At 40.1% G+C, this 17,884-nt stretch overlaps 1 protein-coding gene and 1 long non-coding RNA gene across 3 annotated transcripts in view; one reads left to right on the top strand and one right to left on the bottom strand.

Annotated features, from left to right (window-relative positions):
* The first annotated feature begins 300 nt into the window (after positions 1 to 300).
* Positions 301 to 14,880, top strand: LOC148183030 (uncharacterized). The gene is made up of 3 exons (XR_015773943.1): positions 301 to 539; positions 672 to 789; positions 14,589 to 14,880. It is a non-coding gene; the product is annotated as an uncharacterized LOC148183030 (long non-coding RNA).
* The window catches only part of AQP9 (aquaporin 9), a 25,477-nt gene continuing 19,363 nt past the window's right edge, over positions 11,771 to 17,884 (bottom strand). For both annotated transcript variants that reach the window (XM_005521465.3, XM_014251276.2), the window contains exon 6: positions 11,771 to 13,112. In XM_005521465.3, coding sequence (XP_005521522.1) covers positions 12,953 to 13,112 — 160 coding nt within the window. In that variant the 3' untranslated portion in view covers positions 11,771 to 12,952. The remainder of the gene's footprint in view (positions 13,113 to 17,884) is intronic.

Here is a 17,884-nt window from a genome sequence, read left to right as displayed (position 1 = left end):
GGGCTGAGACCTTCCCCATGCTGGAATCAGTAATTATTCAGCCATCGGTTACTTAATCAAGAATTACAAATAGTAGCAACAAGTAACTGGATTTGTACTTTGTGATGGGAACAGAAAAGTTACCTCAGGACAGTCCCAAAAGGCTGGTGTGGGCAGGATGCCAGCAGGTGTTCCCTGGTCAATTAAGTGCAGGAACAGCTGAGGCTCCTAAATCCCAGCTCATGCCTTGTTGATAAGTCTGTGTAACTCCTGAGACACAAGTGAGTATCTTCAGCCAGGCATGCAAGGAGTGTGGTACTGTCTCTTGAGAACTGCAGCTTCTTTTTAAACAGCAAATCCTGCTCAGCTGCCTGAGGACACAGTTATGTGCATTCAGCCAAAGGCTTTAGTGCTTCCAATCTTCAGAATTTTTGCTCCAAGTTTTCTTCCCTCTCTTTTGGCCATAGCTGCATCTTGTTTCCTTTGCCTTTTAGCAAGAATGGCTGGTCAGGCTGAAAAAGCAGAGAGGAGGTCTCCTGATTTCATCAAACAACCGTCAGGTCTGATGGGGGTATCAGCTTTGTGAGTCCCTGGGTTTGTGTGGCCTCACAGCTCTTTCAAAGTGCATGACAGATTTTGAATTTTTCTTCAGAAGCAATCATAGTTTTAGGGATCCCTCGCTCTCCCTCTAGGTCCTGTGAATTTTACCAGGCACCTGACTCCTTTTTGTGGCTTGTCTTCTGCAATATGGGCACTCAAGCATTGAAGAGACACCTATAGTTTCTTCTCAGCCTTGCTCTTATGTAACAGGTAGGCCTTTTAAAACGTGTGCACATTACTTCATTTTTAGTCACAGCTTGGGATAATCTTTTCATTTCATGTAAAAGCAACTTGATTTGTGGCTTTGACTTTTGAAGAATTCAAGAGTAAACTATAGGCTAGTCTTTAGAGATCAATTCAATCTAGGAAATGAGATATAAATTATCACTTATATATCAAAACTGAGTTGATTCGATCTCTTAGATTTGAACTCAGAAAGACCTGAAAACTGTAATCAATTCATAATCCTGAAAGATCTGATGGGTTGGATGTTTTCCCCAATGGAAGAGTGAATGTGGTATTTCAAAGTGTTTTGGAGGAGGTCAAATATGGTTTACATATAGAAGAGAGGTTAAATAAACTGTGTCAAGATTTTCTGCAACATGTTTCACTGAGACTAAAACATGTCATCATGTCTTTATGGGCTAATGTTTATAAAAGGTACAAATTACTTTCAAGGGGGGCTATCTGCTGAAGGTTAGCTGTTAAAAATGTTTCCCTTTCTGTTTATAGTTTTCTAAATCTGGGTTGTCAATGGAAATGCTGGTAACTACTCTAAGTACTGCACATTTCCAAAGACTTTATCTGAAGCACACTGCTCTGATACATTCTTTACTGCTGACATTGTTGGCTATTACCATGAAATAAACAGATTAAGTATTGACTCCATAATTTTAATTGCTATGATTTTAAGTGCACAACTACTGAAGTATGCAGGTAATTCATTTAAGTCTAGATCAAAACAATCTAGTTTGCAAAGAATGATCTATTATCTTTGAAATGTGCAAATCCCCAAGAAAATGTGGCTCTATCCTAGGAAGCATTGAGATAGAGAAAGTAGGTAGATGTTTTATACTCCCATGGAGAACTGTGGCTGATTCAGAACTTGGTAAAATCAGTGGGCTTGTTTTCAGTGGTAATGAAGTCCTAAGTCATTGCACTGTATCAATTTCTATAACAAATATGGGCCTGTTCAATAAATTGTGACTGCAGTTCAAAGCCATCACCCTACAGTCAGCTTAAAATGGTTGCACAGATTTTAGGGAACATAAACATTCTTACGTGTGTCTTGAATTTGGGGGTATACTCAGTCAATTTGATATGACTCAAGTTCTAGAGCATTGTTTTTATTTTCTTATGTAACCTTCAAACCATGGAAAAGTGTATTTTTGATAATTTGCAGAATTCAGGGAATTTTGGTACATGTTTTCATACTCTTATATGTGCTTCAAACCATGAATGTTTGCTTTTAATCACTGTTATAAAAGCTAAGGCAAATTTGTGAGTATGACTGTGATTTGATTTGAGTTTTAAGTCTTTCTCTGAACATAAGGCAAACAAAAACAAACTTCTGGATCACAAATGTGCAGGTTGCATTGCACCATTATTTTCAGCTGTCCTGAGAACTCATTATATCTTTTGTCTAAACATAATTTTTCATCAAGTGAGTAAACAATGAGCTTGCAATCCTATTTCTCATAAGCATATACTTAAGTGTATATATAATTCCCTATTGGTAAAGGGGACTGTGAAACATTTTCCTGATTAAAAATCATAAGCTGATAAAAAAGGAATTAGAGTGGCAAGAAACTTGTGGTCCCACAAGATCAAATACCACTTTGTAGCAGCACTGGGCAATGTGCTTAGACTATACATTTATATACAGCTTTTGGTATTAGTCTGCACAGTTAGGCTACCTTTTCTCTTAGTATAATCAAGTCCTTTGGTATTTCATTTTCATTGTGCTCCTAAGATGCCAAGGATATAGAGCACGTGTCTCAAGTGATCGCTTTTTATTGCCTGGTTTACCTAATTTTTATTCTCTTTGGTCTCTGGAAGGTAGATTTCTGGCCATGTGTTATTGTTTAATTCAGTGACTTTTTGTATGGACTTGCTTTGCATTTCCTGGGCTCCGAAATTTGCTTATTGTAACACCTAGATATATAAACTGCCTAGAAACTAGAAAATGTTGATACATTGACATATATTAAACACTTTGTCTTCCATGATGTAGTGTTCATGTTTCCTCTTACTGTTTTGAGGCAACAGCTTCAATACTAAGAAGATACAGAGTTTTCAAGGCTGGTGGCGAGACAATTAATAGGGGGAAAGTGTAAAATATCACATTGTGTGCTTTAATTCTATTATCAGAGGCTCAAAAGAGGAAAATTTGACTTCATTACAGTTCTGGTATTCTCTTATTGAGGAATTGAACAGGACAATGTCTTGGTTTACTGTGGAGCTTTCTAGGTGAATAAAAGAAATATAATTCTGGATGAAGACTCAGTTTTAAGTCCTCTTAAGTAGAGCCCATAATTTTGGCCTAGCTATTATTTAAAGAGTTGTGCTTCCATATACTTCATTCATGCCAGCAGCCTGCTTTACACCTGCTGCTTTGTATTTAGTCTATTCTGAATGTAGGTATACAGAAAAACATCACTCAGTGTTCAAAAGAAAGTGCTTTTTTTCCAGAATAAATCTTGAGGAAAACAGCTGTATGTAGGTTTCCATAATTTGGCTACCAAATTAAAAATATTATTACAATTTGTCTGTGCCCATTGGAAATCCTTATCACAGCTCTGCCTGGTGGCTGTCTCCACCATTTTGTAGAGTACTTTTGCAGTATTCTGGATATGTAAATCATCTAAGGGGCTGTTCTGTTTTTCATGGGCAAACCTTGAATTTTTTGGTGCTTCAACACTGCAATAGGAAAAAGTAGTTATCTCTTAGGAAAATCTCAGCTATTGACTAAGGAGTAAGCCGTTAGATCAAGCCATTGCTGACCTGAGATATTCTGATGTGCTCTTTCAGTAATGAGCATTTTTTTTGCTGTCTAGATTTTATTAAGGTTCCCAGGACAAAACAACTAACCAGTTTAACGAGGACCTCCCCAGCTCACTGTGGAGCATTTAGCTCACATTCCAGTTTGAGTCACTTGGCCATGTTCTGGCTCCTTCCCTGCAGCTCCATTAGCTGGCAGCTGGTGGTATCGTGGAAGCAGCCTCTTGCATAGAAGAGAACAGCTACCTTTGTACCTTAAAAATACTTCAGAACTGGTGGCACTTCTTTATATAAGCACAGCAGATAACCTAAAAATAGAACTATAGCTGGAACATGAGCTATTCAACATGAATTAATGTGTTTATTAAAAGTCTAGGGATTTTTGTGAGTCTTGTGAGATGCACATGACCTTTTCATGATGCTCCCTAGAGATACTAGTCATCCTGTCTAAAAGCAGCATGAAGTTTTTCAGGCGTACACAAACAATGTAATTAGAGCACTTTGGGCCTGGTAATGGGGAATGAGCATTGTAGTCCTGCTCAGATGTCCTTTCCAAACATACCACAGTGTTCAAATATTGTGACTATTGGCGCAGTTAGTGCAAGGGTCTTGTATCTCTGGGTATAACTAAGTCTTGTGCTTTCAGTGTAAAATATAAAGCATAATTTTCTTCTTTTAGCTACGTGCTTCTCCAGGTAACAAGAAGAAAATTGTGTGCCTGGAGCACTGATCTCAGTTTACTGGAAATCCATCCAGTCACCAAAACTAGCCTTCAGACTCAGCATTAGTTATAAACTCTATCATATTACCATTCTCAGAGAGATCAGGGACTGCACAAATGGTGCAGGTTAATATATCTTCCCTACAATGGAGGGCTGAGTTCATGATCAAGGATTATGATGCAGTAGCACAATAAAGCTGTGGTTATTATCATCCCAGTGCTATGGGGCCTTATCATTGTGCTTAGCATCACACAAACACTTAGAAAAAAAATATCATCAGTCCTTACATCCTAATCATTGTCCTCACCTCTTGGACACAGAGGACCTGAGTGACCCACGGGTGGCGTTTCCTATGTGCATTGCATTTGCACATTGTCCATTGCACACTTACTCTGCTGCTGACTACAGAAGCCATGCCCCTGTGAAAACACAACAGACCTTACTCATACAAATTGCTTTCTTAAGAGCTGTTAAGATTTTCAAAATGTCATAATTAAGACATTCAAATAAGCAAGCAGCCAGATGAATACATTGTTCATGTATTCGAGACTGAGACAGATAAACAAAATGTTCAGAACTAATGTGATCTTGCCATACTCATCACACTTACAATGTATATTTTTTTGTCCAAATAATGTTTCTCTAGCATTTATAGCAATGTGTCACAGTTTTGAAAAAAATAATACAGTAAGTAATAATGATAAACAATGTCCTGGCCAAATGAAACTTAAAAACAGGCTTTGCTTAAAAAAAATCTACCAGTGAGTATGGAGCTATTATTAATACTTACAAGTGCTGTGGCTTTTGATACACAACTGACAAAATAATCCAGATGGTGCTGCAGTGTTGATACTCTGAAAAAAGTGTTCTGTAAAGGGCTGCCTTTCACCAGGAACTTCTCTTTGATGGGTAAGTGCTTATGGAAACAGCCTCAATATCTTATATTGACTTCTTTGGTATGTGTCTAATACCTGTTGGCCAGAGATGCTCAGCAGACAAGTTTCATGCCTGAAGTATCTCCTTATGCTTAAATGCCACAATAGATTTCTATTTTTTTCAGTCTAAGCTTTTATCTGGCTCTCAGAACAGCTGGACATGTGTAGTCAGCACCAAACTCCTCCTAGGTAGGCCGGTGGTCCTCTTCTTCCATCACAATGAAACTGAGGTAGCAGTAGAGCCTCTGTGCTAGACACTGCTTTTGATAAAGCTGCCTTAAAGAGTAAAGGATTGTTCTGACAGTGAAAAACTTCCCAAAGTCACTGTAGGAGGAAGGCTTGTGGGATGAAGCCCTCCAGAGAGACTTAGCTGCAATTTTTTTAGAGTCCTGGTGTGTAACACTTTGCTCTCCCACAGCCCAACACACCACAGGCCTGTGGGGCTCTGTGTCACTGTGTACCAGGGCAGAGGAGGGAGATGACAGTGAAGCAAGATGTGTTTATTATCAGACCAAATAAGAGCACACAGGAAAAGACCTCCTTTGTGTTTATTTAAAAATAAATATTGAATAGAAGAACAGAGGAAAAGACCTTCAGGATCATCAGTAAAATGATGACAGTAGCAAAGTTCATAGCCAGAGACTGATGTTAAAATCTATTAAGAAAAATAAGCTTGAAAGTAAAACAAGCTAGTTATTTTTGAGCATGGTTATCTCAGTCATGGTAACCTTAAAACACCATCAGAGAGATTCAGGTCATAGCTATTTTACAACTTTTCACTTTTCTAAGCTGTACACAGCTGCTATTTGGGCATGAAGTTAAGCTACATGTGAAGAGAGCTTCTGACACTCCTTGTTCTCCCTGGATAGCTATACTCTGAAGTTCACTTAATATCTTTTTGAGAATGTTTTTTCTCTGGCTTTCTAATTGCTAATGAAATTACCTGAAGCCAGATGTACAAAGAAGAACTCTGTTAAGCTTAAACACTTTCTGTCCTGAATCTGGAAGTCAAGCTGATTGTTAGTGATTTATGCATCATATCCTGTAATACAGTGTTTCTCAGGGTCAATCTTGTACAACAAATAAAATTCACCAATACCTGAACTATGTCTCTTGTTCTAGTATTTCCCTAGCAGGAAATCCAAATCCTGTGTACTGTAGATCTGCCCTAGTGAGATAATTATTGTTCTGTCAGGTTGCTGTAAGCAACACATCTGATCAAAGGCAAGGAAAAGAGTGTAATTGCCATGTGAATTGTTGGAGGTCCAGTTTATTAGCAGTATATGTTTTGAAATTGCATGGAACTACACATATTTTGAAATCTGCCTCAACATTGAATTTTGCCTTTGTGTAAATGGGATATTTTGTCTGGGGTCTGATGCTCAATGGATGTGAAAGACTTATGCAAGACAGGAGCCTGAGAGAGAACCAGTGGCTTTCTGCCAGTTGTATCAGAAAAGCAGGTGAAAAACTTGGAAGAAGAAAAGGCTATAGGTCTGCTTTCAGGTGTGGTAAACGTTTTAGGTAGATTTTAGTTGTTTTAAAATGTATGGTTGACTTCCTGAGTTGAATTTCAAAGAACCACCTGTGATAGCAAATGGGGCTTAAAATGGCTTCAATTTTAAGGAAGGATTTTGTCTTTTTGTGTCAGAACAGATTGAAATGTGTCTGTGTTCATATCCATATTTTGTTCAGCCATCATATATTTTCTTGGATTAGAAACCTCTGAGGTGCTAATGGTATTTGCATATATGTTACATTTGCAAATGGCCTGTGACTTTGAAGCAGTCATAGCTGTGAAAACAATGTAGTTCTAAATCAAAGTTTTTCTGTTCTGCTTTCCTTCTCCAAGACTTGCTGGAGGAGCCTTTGCACTTGCTTTATCCCCTGAGATTCCATGGAAATCTGGCAGTTGGGTTCAAGTCTCTTTTTGTGTTTCTACTGTTCTACAGTGCAAGCATCTTCAGAAACATGTTGATTCTATACCCTGAAAAGCATGAACCCCCAGGGGAATACACGTGTATGAGATTAAATTCTCTCTGCAGTGAAGCCAAACAGGCTTCCTGCCTTAGGTGGCAGAATGGTTGTGTAGCAGAAGTCTCCTGCAGAGTGCAGCCATCAGTTGCTAATGTCTTGAACATCTGAGATGGAAATGAAAATGAAGCAGGTTTTGGTTTTATATTGTGTGTTTTTAATGGAAAGGTCCATACTGCCTCTTTTGAGTAGTTGCAGCAGGTTTCAGAGGACTGGAAATTGAGTAAGTTACTACTGTACTTTCCCTTTCCTTCACTGAGATTTCCATTCTTCCCCACATGCCCCACCCTTGATTTTCTCCCCTTGTTTCAATAATTCAAAGATGTTCAAATTATCAAATTTTGTTCCTCTGCTATGACAAACTCCACCATCACAATTTAGTCCTTTTATTCTAAAATAAATTAAATTTGTAAGTCTATTTAAAAGGCATTAACAAAACACCTGCCTCTTTAATTTAGCAGTGCTTGTTGCCAAGCATGTGCTGGTGCTTGGGCTTCATGTTTGTTATCTGATGCCTCGGTCATGCTACAGAAAGTGTTGCATCTGTTCAGTTCTGGCTGAGATTGTTCATTTCCTTCTATTCAGATGCTGACTTTTCAAGTCTTAACATATTGTTTACTTTGCTGCTTTTTCATTCACAGCCATGTTTATAATGGGAAGGCAGGCAAGGTTTCCTGAGAAGAGTTGTGCGGTGAAACAAAGTAATTTCTGAGGGTGTGGAATGTATTCTTCACCTACTAGACTGTTATGTGCCTAATGCTGAGGAAATAATAGTATTAATATGCCCAAACTGGTCCTCTTAATGGTACTGAGAATGTCAGAATTTGCACCCAAAACATACATGTGTGCCTGAGAGGTGATCAAGAATCATTCCTGATATAAGCTGCTGCTTATTCATATTCCCTGTCTTGGAGACACCTTTGGAAGTTAGGGTCAGCAAAGAAAAAAATTATATAAATGTGTCATGTCAAGCTTAGTACTATATGAATTTCTCTAAAATTTGATACAAATATACAAAGAAACTCCATGGTAAAAATATTTACCTACTACTTTCTCCTCTGAGACTGTGTTATTAGACTGTGCAAATGTGCAAAGGCACTAACACTCACAGAGTAATAATTAAAAGTATTTGTTTAACAAGTTGTAAGTGCAAAGTAGAAGACAAAAACCTATTTAACTGACGGGCACTGCATTTTTTCCCCTGGATAACCTGTGCTATTTTTAATAGCGGTTTGAAAAAGAAGGCTTTTAAAATTGTGCCTGTTTTAAAGAAGCATTCTCTTATGCAATAATAATTATACTAAGCAGAAAAAGAGCAGCTGTTACTGGAAGTTACAGTTAATTGTTGTGTTTTCCAGCACAAGGTTATTTGGTGGGAACAGTGGGGAAAAAAATGCAAGCAACTGCCAAAAAACCAAACATGTGAGGTGAAGCTTGAATCTGCTCTCATGGGAACTTTCTAAGATTCATAAGTAACTTAGGAAAGCATGCCACATTTAAATCTCTGGAGATGCATTGTGCTGTATAGAGACAGAGCACAGCACAGTGCTAGCAGAAGAAGGAAAGGAGAACAGAGTTGCAAAGACTGATAGGAGGATAAGTCTCCTCAGGATGGATAGAGGATAAAATGTCTGCTGCCACTTCATATACTCTTGTTGGGGGGTTGTTTTGGTTTTTGTTTGGTTTTGTTTGTTTTTTCTTTTGTGGTTCTCAGAGTAAATTTGAAGCACCTATCCTTTCCCTTGCTCCCACAGCACAGGTTTTCCTGTGCTTTTAGAATGAAACAAGCAAAGCATGCCCCTGTTACAAATCTGTGGAGGAGAAGATGGGTAGATTAGCCAGGGGCATTTTGTAAGCCCTGCAGGCTAAATCTCATGTGATACATGTATGAAAAAAACAATCTCTGAAGAGAGACTTCAGCAAAATATCCCACCTGGTCTCTGGCTGTTAGAACAGAGGGAAAGCTGTGGCAGAGAGTGTTCCTGGGCAGGCTGCAGGCAGGAAGGGGAGAAGGGCCAGAGCAGGAGGCCCTGGTTGTGTGGGTGCCTCTTGGCCTGGCACTGCCCACTGCTCTGCTCTGGCCCTGCTGCTGAGCCACAGAATCTGCCACAGGGGCTGTGCTCTGGGAATCCAGCTTGTTAGTCCATCTGTTCTTCCAGCATGAGGCTGTAAAACATTGTAGGTCGTAACAGGCAGCTATTTATTCCTTAAGTCCTTAGGTGCCAGAGGGGAGATTTCCTTTATATATATAAAAATAGCACTGGAATGCATTTATTAGGAATTGACTGTATTTATTTTGAACCACAGTATTTGACCATCTAAATCCACAGACAAAACTCCAAGAAAGTACAATGTCTGCCATACTCTGAGCTCGATTCTCTGATCACTTCTCCTTGCCTGTATAGCCACCCATTGTGAATAATTTCACTGACTTCAATAAAACAACATGCAGTAGCCAGCTTTTAACTCAGTACTATTTGCAGCTTTCTAAATTACTCCAGTACTAAGTTTATCTCTAAAGAACAAGCACTTTGCTCCCAAAAAGAACAAACCCAAAATGAAAGTTTAGCAATGCCGTGAAATTAATTTATTTCAACATTAAAATTAAGACTGATTACTATTAAATCATTAATCAAAACATCTTTCAGCTAGAAAAACTTGTTGCCAACTGTTGTTATTATTATTAGTTTAACATAAGTGTGACCACTGAATATCAGTTGATATTAGGAAATTGCATAGTTTATGCAAAGTCAAAATGCTTTTCTGTTTTTTGTAAAACAGCTAATGTCTGTATAAGTTTATGGAATGAGGTGATTGTTATTGTTCCCATTATATTATGGGATACTGGTCATGGTTTTGTAGTAAAGATTCAGCTGAGGTTTGTCCCAAAAGCAGAAATTCATTCCTTGAAGTTTAAATTGTCAGTCAGAGACAGGTCTATAACACCTTGTTACTGAATGAAATTCTGGCTTTTGTGAATCCAGGATGAATTGTGATGTTAATACCATGTGTCCCCAAAGAATTTACAAAATATTGAGTGATTAATTAAAATTTAAATCCTTTAAGAAAACACAGAATTGACATCAATTTGAGAGCATATTTAAGACATTGTTATGCTATCACTCTAGTGTGTCACTGCTTACGATTTGCATGTTAATAACTTCAGACAAGTAAGTGTCACTCATACAGAAATTATGTGCATAGGAATGGCATGAGTAGGAGAAACAAGGTTTTATGTTTTATAGACAGAACATGTTGTGATCAGAAGGATTCTGAGAAAATTAACAACTTTATGTACCTTGGCCAATGCACAGGCATACAGCGAGTGTGGGCTAGTCTGTGAGTAGGCGTATAAATAAACTGTCCCTTTCTCATTCCTGACCTGAGTTCTCCTTCTTCCCATGTTTTCCATGGTGGATTAAGGAAACAATATAATGATGCATATGAAGCCTACTGACTATGCAAAATTCTAACACAAGTGAAAACCTGCCTCTACCATTTTGAATAAAATTGGTTATTTCTGGTTAATTAGCTGTTTATTTTTATTTTATGCACAGATATTTCGTATTAGATGTTGGTGTCAGTGGAAGAGTGCTTTTCAGAGCTGAGGGCAGCTCTCAGGCTGTTTCTACCTCTGTAATCCCTCTCCAGATACAGAAGGTTGGCAGCCACTTACTTGGGAGTACTCCTGCCCCAGGGATCACCAAGAGATGAGAGACAGCACTCACTGCAAGGGGTAAAACAAAGGATCAGTCTGCAACTGCATTTACACCCCATCTTGCTTTATGTAGTGCAGTTTATCAATATACAGGACCGAGGAACTAGCTTGTCACTGCTGCCAACAAAAAGTCTAAAATTAGGACTAATTTTCGCATTTTACTTTTGATTCTTCTCTGCTCAGAATGAGAACTGTTTCTATAAGCTCTCCCTTCTTGTTCCTGAGACTCTCCAGCCAGTGATACAAGGATGCATGGATATAGCAGACTTTAACCCACAGCAGAGACATACTGAATGAAATGAGCATTTTGCAAAGGGCTGATATGTCTCTGGGCCACCTGAGTTCATTACAGTTACATAAGTTTTCTTAAAAACATAATTAAAATTGGAATTATACTCCCCCGAATATACTGCAATATCTGACTTGGAGCTGCAGCAAGCAGTTTTGCATGACCTGCTATTTCTGTCCCTTTCCTGCCATGAATTTGGCATGGCATCCCAGGGAGCGTGATCAAGACAAGCATTGACAAAGGCCTGATTGGCCCAAATGCTGAGGCGGGTTCTGACCACGGTATTTTGTAAACATCTTCTGCAGATACTGCACGGAAATGCACAGGCTATTAGTGGCAACACAAAGGGCTTCTCATTTCAGGAATGAAATCGGGAATGTAGCATGGAATTTGAGAGCAGAGTTATAGGAATCCCAAGGGAAGAGCTCCCTGAAATGAGTGAATTGATCTGGTGCTCTGAAGTTTAGCCATGAAAGTATCTCAGGAGCATTGCTGAATTGGATGTTTTTTTATTCATGATCACCACCACCAACCATGGATAGATGTATACATAATAGAAATAAACTTTGATTTAACTGAATACATTCAATTCACAATGATTAAGCAGAAATAATTTCATTTTCAAGGCTGGATATTTAGGATGGGGTATATATCCAACCATTTCTCTTTAGTCGGAGAGAACCCACACATCAGAACTCTGATGTGGATCTGGCCTTCCTTGGGGCATCAGACCTAGGACTAGCTCTGAGACCAGTTTCTAATTTTAATTACTGCTCCCACATTAAAAATTGTTCCCACAATGCAGATGAAATCCACCTATGTAAATCAGTAGCAGCAGGACTCTTTAAAGTTTATACAGACATAGGTTTTGTGCTGACCTCTGCACAGCATCAGCCTCTTGCTGGGCCATCTCCACAGGAATGAATTGTATCCAGAAAGCACAGCGGAAGAGATTCAGATTAGTATTCTACATAAGGCTTTTAATATTGGGTAGCATAAAGGTCAAGTAAATAGTCTAAAAATAACGAAGCATTGATGCTGTGAAGACCCTGTGCAGAAGTTACCCTTTGTCTCTTTAGTGCTGATCTTACAACAGTTTTTACCTTTTGTGATCGTATTGTGAGTTAGTAAACACACTCACTGAGGAGCTGGTTTCTTGCTTATCAATAGTGGCTCCATAAAATTTAGCAAAGTTATTTTAAACTGTTTTAATTGGCATTTAGCCAATTTGGGTATAGTTTTAAATGTTTAGGCAAGCCATTCTTAAGAAGTGAGTGATGCTCTTGCACATTAATTCAGCACTGGACCTGTTAAATAGCTATGCATGCAGTTTTGCATCAATATCTAAAGTATTTTCATTAATTAGGCAACATGATTAAGATCATATGAGTTGAATTAACAGGTCAGTGCATCATCTCACTACAATTGCATCTAGGAGATAACTTGTTCTAAAAGCTATATAAAAAGGACAGTTTAGCCTTCCCATAGTGAAGATACTATTTTGAATGTGATCAGCCCAATGTTTCATGGAAAGGCTGCAATTTTGAACTTCTATACAGAATTTGTGCTTTGAAAGGTGAATTTCTAATTGAGGCATATGGGTTTCATACAGTGGTCCAAACAACCATTTGCATAAAAGCTGCACAACAAAATGACAGAGAAAATTCTTCACTTCTTATGCCATATTGGTCAATTCATATTTAGCATGCGTGTCATTTTCTTCTGGCTGAGGATCTGCATGATGAAGTTCAATAAAAATGACATAGATCATTGCTCCAAGTACACCTCCCAGCAGAGGTGCAACTATAGGAACCCACCACCAATTATTACCAGCCCTGTAAGACAAAAAGAACAAGAATTAGTGTTTTTGTGACTCTAGTGAACACCTTTCTGTGTATTTGTCACTGAACAGATCCAGTAGTGTGCCACTTGCTGTAGTGCAGACCTTTCTATTTTGTCTCACACTTCTGTAAGTGGCTGACACCCCTGTCTGCCCTATCCAGCTGGTTCTGATTGAAATGCTAAATAACAAGCACCAGACATGTTGGTCTGTGTGCTGTACTTGCCTTTTATAAAATAAAGCCTTTTCAATGCTTGTATGTTTGGGAACAGAGGATGATTTCTCCCTTGTGTCTTGACTTGTGCTGTCCCTAGACGCTTGTGAATAAAATTTCAGGATGTTACAAAAGTGGCTTATTTCATCTGCATGGGAACTTGCAAGTTCACACCTGCAATAGTATATACCATCTTCCTCTTGACAAATGTAATAAATTAAACTAAATTTTGAGTATATTTGCCTTAAGCAAGGTAATAAGACACAGTGACTGTAAAGTTGATTATCCTTGACTACAGTGGTCAAGATTCAAATTTAATGATGTGGTGTCTTATCTCTGTTTAGAATGTGGTGTCTTTCAGCAAGAGGCAAATAAAGGCTTAGAAGTTTTTTATACACCTAAAACTTAATCTTAGAATATTTGTATTCACTAAGTCCAGCATGCTGATTCCACTGAAATGTTTACATTTGCACAATTACTAGGATTTAATTTGAAATATGTAGATTTACAGACATAATTAAAATTAGAAGTCCACTACTGAAACAATAAATAACAATAAATAACCACCTCTTCATGCAGGAATATTGGGCTGGTAGAATTGCTCTCCTTTACCTAGAGATCCACATTCAGACAGTAAATAACTAAGTATCCATTTCAGAGCATGGAGTCTTTTAACTGTACTGATGCATTGAGGTGTTTTGATAACATGCTGTATTAATAGAATATGTGAGTCTCCAGTGAAAATCCAGCTACCTCAGTTTCATGAATACTAAAAATGGAGAACTTTTTTTCTCACAGAAATACAAAGGGACAAATTAATCTATGAGAGGAACTTCACAGGAAGCTGCAGGGGAACCTTTGAACTGTCAGAATAATTATTCAGTGCTCAGTTCTATAGATTTATGCAGAAGTGAACTTGTGTTTGTCAATGCAAGAATAGAACTGGGAGAATATCACTGCCCTGTTAACTATTACTGCTTGTTCAGAAATGCCTTGGATGTGTATGTTTTACTTTTGGAATTATTTCTGTTTTGCCCTGAGGATAGAAAATAACTTCTGATGTTATTTTACTGAGTTTATAAGTCTGTTTATTTTTTAATCATGGATAGTTGTTGAACACTTGAATTTCTGGAACAAGCACGGACTAAGGTTTTATTGAATTAATTAGCAGAAAAAAAACCTATATCAAGTACTTGCATGTCTTCTTCTGTGTGATGTGTTTATACACGGGTGTGTAATGAAGGTGTGTCTTGGCAGGTTTCTCTCAGCTTGTTCCATGGACTGGCCCTGTCAGCTCCTGCATGACCCTCTCCAAATCGTAGCCTGTATTTGCTGTCAGCCGCGCATCGGATACCCTGTGCTGAGGTGCTGGGTGTAAAGCCTTCGTAGAGGGCGCTGCCAAACTGCAAAGGGATCAGGACCCAGCCAAGCAGGAGTTTCCATGACACTCAGCGCCCTGTCACTGGCACAGGAGCAAGAGCTGTCTGTGCCACACGCAGATCCCCAAGGGCCCCCGAGCGGCCTAGCCCCGGCTGTACCCCCGAGCAGGCCTAGCCCCGGCTGTACCCCCGAGCAGGCCTAGCCCCGGCTGTACCCCCGAGCAGGCCTAGCCCCGGCTGTACCCCCGAGCAGGCCTAGCCCCGGCTGTACCCCCGAGCAGGCCTAGCCCCGGCTGTACCCCCGAGCAGGCCTAGCCCCGGCTGTACCCCCGAGCAGGCCTAGCTCCGGCTGTACCCCCGAGCAGGCCTAGCTCCGGCTGTACCCCCGAGCAGGCCTAGCCCCGGCTGTACCCCCTAGCCGGCCTTGCTCCGGCGGGCAGGGCCCAGCCTCTGCCACCGCCAGCTGCCCTGGGCCGGCCTGGCCGGCAGAGCTGCGCTCGGCTGCCCAAATTCCCGGGGAACTGCAGTGCCCGAGCTACAGGGACTGGGAACTCGGGCCCGTGTAAACTTGCAGATACACCTTTCGCGAGCCAGCTGCTGCGGGAAAAGGAGAGACCGCTGTTCGTGAGGCAATCCGGGCTGCGGGGCTGCACTCCGGGAAGAATGCTAAATACTTCCGAGGCCGCTTTGCCATCCGAATAAATGCCTGTGCAGACAGGGGCTGCTGCCCTTTCCCGAAGCGCGGTTTGGTGCCCCGGAGCCGGCGGCCACGAGGTGTCAGCGTTACCGCGCCGAGCCGGGCTGAGCTATCCGCGGCTGCTTCTAACTCTGCACAAATGCTGCTCTGGAGAGCCCCACCGCTCTCTCTTACCGCTGTTTCAGGCTGGTTTTGCTTGTCAAAATCCAGTCTCGTATTTGGACTCTATGCTCTGGTTGTTTTCTCACTACAGACAATACTTTGCTCCCAAACTTTACTTAAGTTAATCAGAATATTAAGTGTGGACTTAAGAAAGACTCCGATGGGAGCCTGTAACCAAAACAAACCATTTGCATGGGCTAGGGAAACCACACCATAGCTTGCAGCTTCTGGCTTGGTTTTGGAATAAATGCTCCTTCAGGTGCCTGTGCAAAATGCAGTAACAGCAACATTTTAAAAACCCCTGCTCAAATGCATTCCTATCATGTGGACAATTCCATGGTCCAGCAGAAGGGCTCCCCTCCAGGCTAGTTTCCTGCCTGAGAACATGTTAAAACCAGCATTTGCTATACCTGCAAGCACAAAGAAGGGTAGTTGGGACTTTTCCACAGGGCTGATTATCTGAGAGTTAACAGCATTCGCTTGGGAACAATGTAGAAAGTCTTGGCAAGACTATGGGAAGTCTTGCTATTACGTATCTGATCTATTTGAAAGTAAGGCTTTCCCTGTGGTCCCCTGCTGCTCTTTAGGCAACGCTTCCTTCACTGACATGGACTCAATTGCCTTGGGAGATGCTTCCATCCTCTCCCCCAAAGAACTTTCAGCGTCTCTTGAGTATTTCCTACTGCTCAGTTTCTACAACAAGCTGTATATCTCCATGTCTGTGGAGGTTTCATGCTCAGCTCCCAGCTCCTGGACATGCCTTTGTTAGAGAGCTCAATACCAAGGTTGTGAATTCCATTTAAATGGAGATATCTGAGGTTTATTTGTCAACTGTTGCTGCACCACTTTAAGTTGCTCAGGCATAGCAAAGCATCAGGCAATTTAGGATCCTAACTACAGTCATTCAGGCTTTTCCCGTGGCTCTTCTAGCTATCCAACAAGGCTCAGGCTCTTCCTAAGTCTCACCTGGATCAGTGCAATAAATAAATCGGAACATATTCCTGTTGTATCATTCCCTTGGACTTGGTTATAGCTGCAACCTTTTAACTGAAGGCAGAGAGGAAGCCTTCTTTCTCCATTTTTCACATCCCTCATGTTGTTGTAAATTTATTCTGGTGAGTATCAGAGATCTTGTATCTTATCTTTCATGTTCACATGTTAAAATTTCTTAAAGCATTTACATTGGGAGTGCATTCCCTCTCGTATAAAACCTTAAACTAGGAAAGAGTCTATATTGGTATAGATGTAAAGTTTTCTTGTTGTTTTTTTAATGTAAATGAGTACAACCATGCTTTTAGAGAGAAGAGGAGCTCACAGGCATTCTGTGACTAGATCACAGTACAATCAGGCTTCCAAATTTTCAGTAACGTAATATCCAACTTCATAATACTTTACCGGTTATAGTATGACACCATGGCTAATACCTGTAATTACACAGGTATGAGAGAGGAGAATCCCACGTGAGAGATGTCATTCTGTGTGTCCTTGTTTTTTAAAAAAAGTGCAGTCCCATGGTGCAGTGGTAAGAGCTACTGGGGAGGAAAAGTTTGGAGGTAACCAGGCCAATGAACTGATCCCCGCCAGCAGCTCACCAGAGCTGCACCCAGCCTCGTGCTGTGTGCTTGTTTCAGCTATGCCATGCCTGGCTTTGTTTTTATGAGAAAAGCTTTGCTACTGCTTTCCTCAAATAAGATACATGATTTGTGTAAATAGAAATCATACTGAGTAAATAGAGATTATTTGGGCTTCTTTGATTTCTTGTTAAAATAAAATCTCTACTAATCAAAGCTCTCCAGTGGCCTACAGTACTACTGGGGATTCCTACTTGTAAATAACTGGGAACACAAACAATACAAAAATAAACCAAAAACTCCGCTTCCTGATGACAGATTACTCTTGCTTAGATAGCCCAGAGTGCCTCTTACCCTGGATACGTGTAAGATGTGGATTTGATGTGCAACTAATTAGCTGTGCAGTGGACCAGCCAAGAGCGTGTGCATGCGCACATGGGGATTTGAGCGGGCTCTGAAATGTGGGAAAACGAAGGGAGCTTTTTTCATTCACTCCTTCACTCCCAGCCAGGAAGTCAGGCTTTTAGATTGTTGTATATTTCTGCAGTAACTCAGAAGTAATCATAGGCTAAATCAATCTGATATGTCTCTGTTTTTTACAGCACCCAATAAATAATTCCACCTAATTCTCTCCTGATTTTTTTGTTTTTCCTGAAAGCTGCAGGACACAAGAAGAAAGCGCTCATATTTTCAGTGACCTCTAAGAAGCTCTAATATTTTGGGAAAGGTCTTGTTGAAACAATG

This window comes from Pseudopodoces humilis, chromosome 16 (assembly GCF_049639895.1).
Source record: "Pseudopodoces humilis isolate 2021_Gansu_Grassland_sample_001 chromosome 16, ASM4963989v1, whole genome shotgun sequence".
In the NCBI taxonomy this organism is placed as follows: Eukaryota; Metazoa; Chordata; class Aves; order Passeriformes; family Paridae; genus Pseudopodoces; species Pseudopodoces humilis.
Note: the sequence above shows the minus strand (reverse complement) of the source record. Positions and strands in the feature narration are given on the sequence as shown.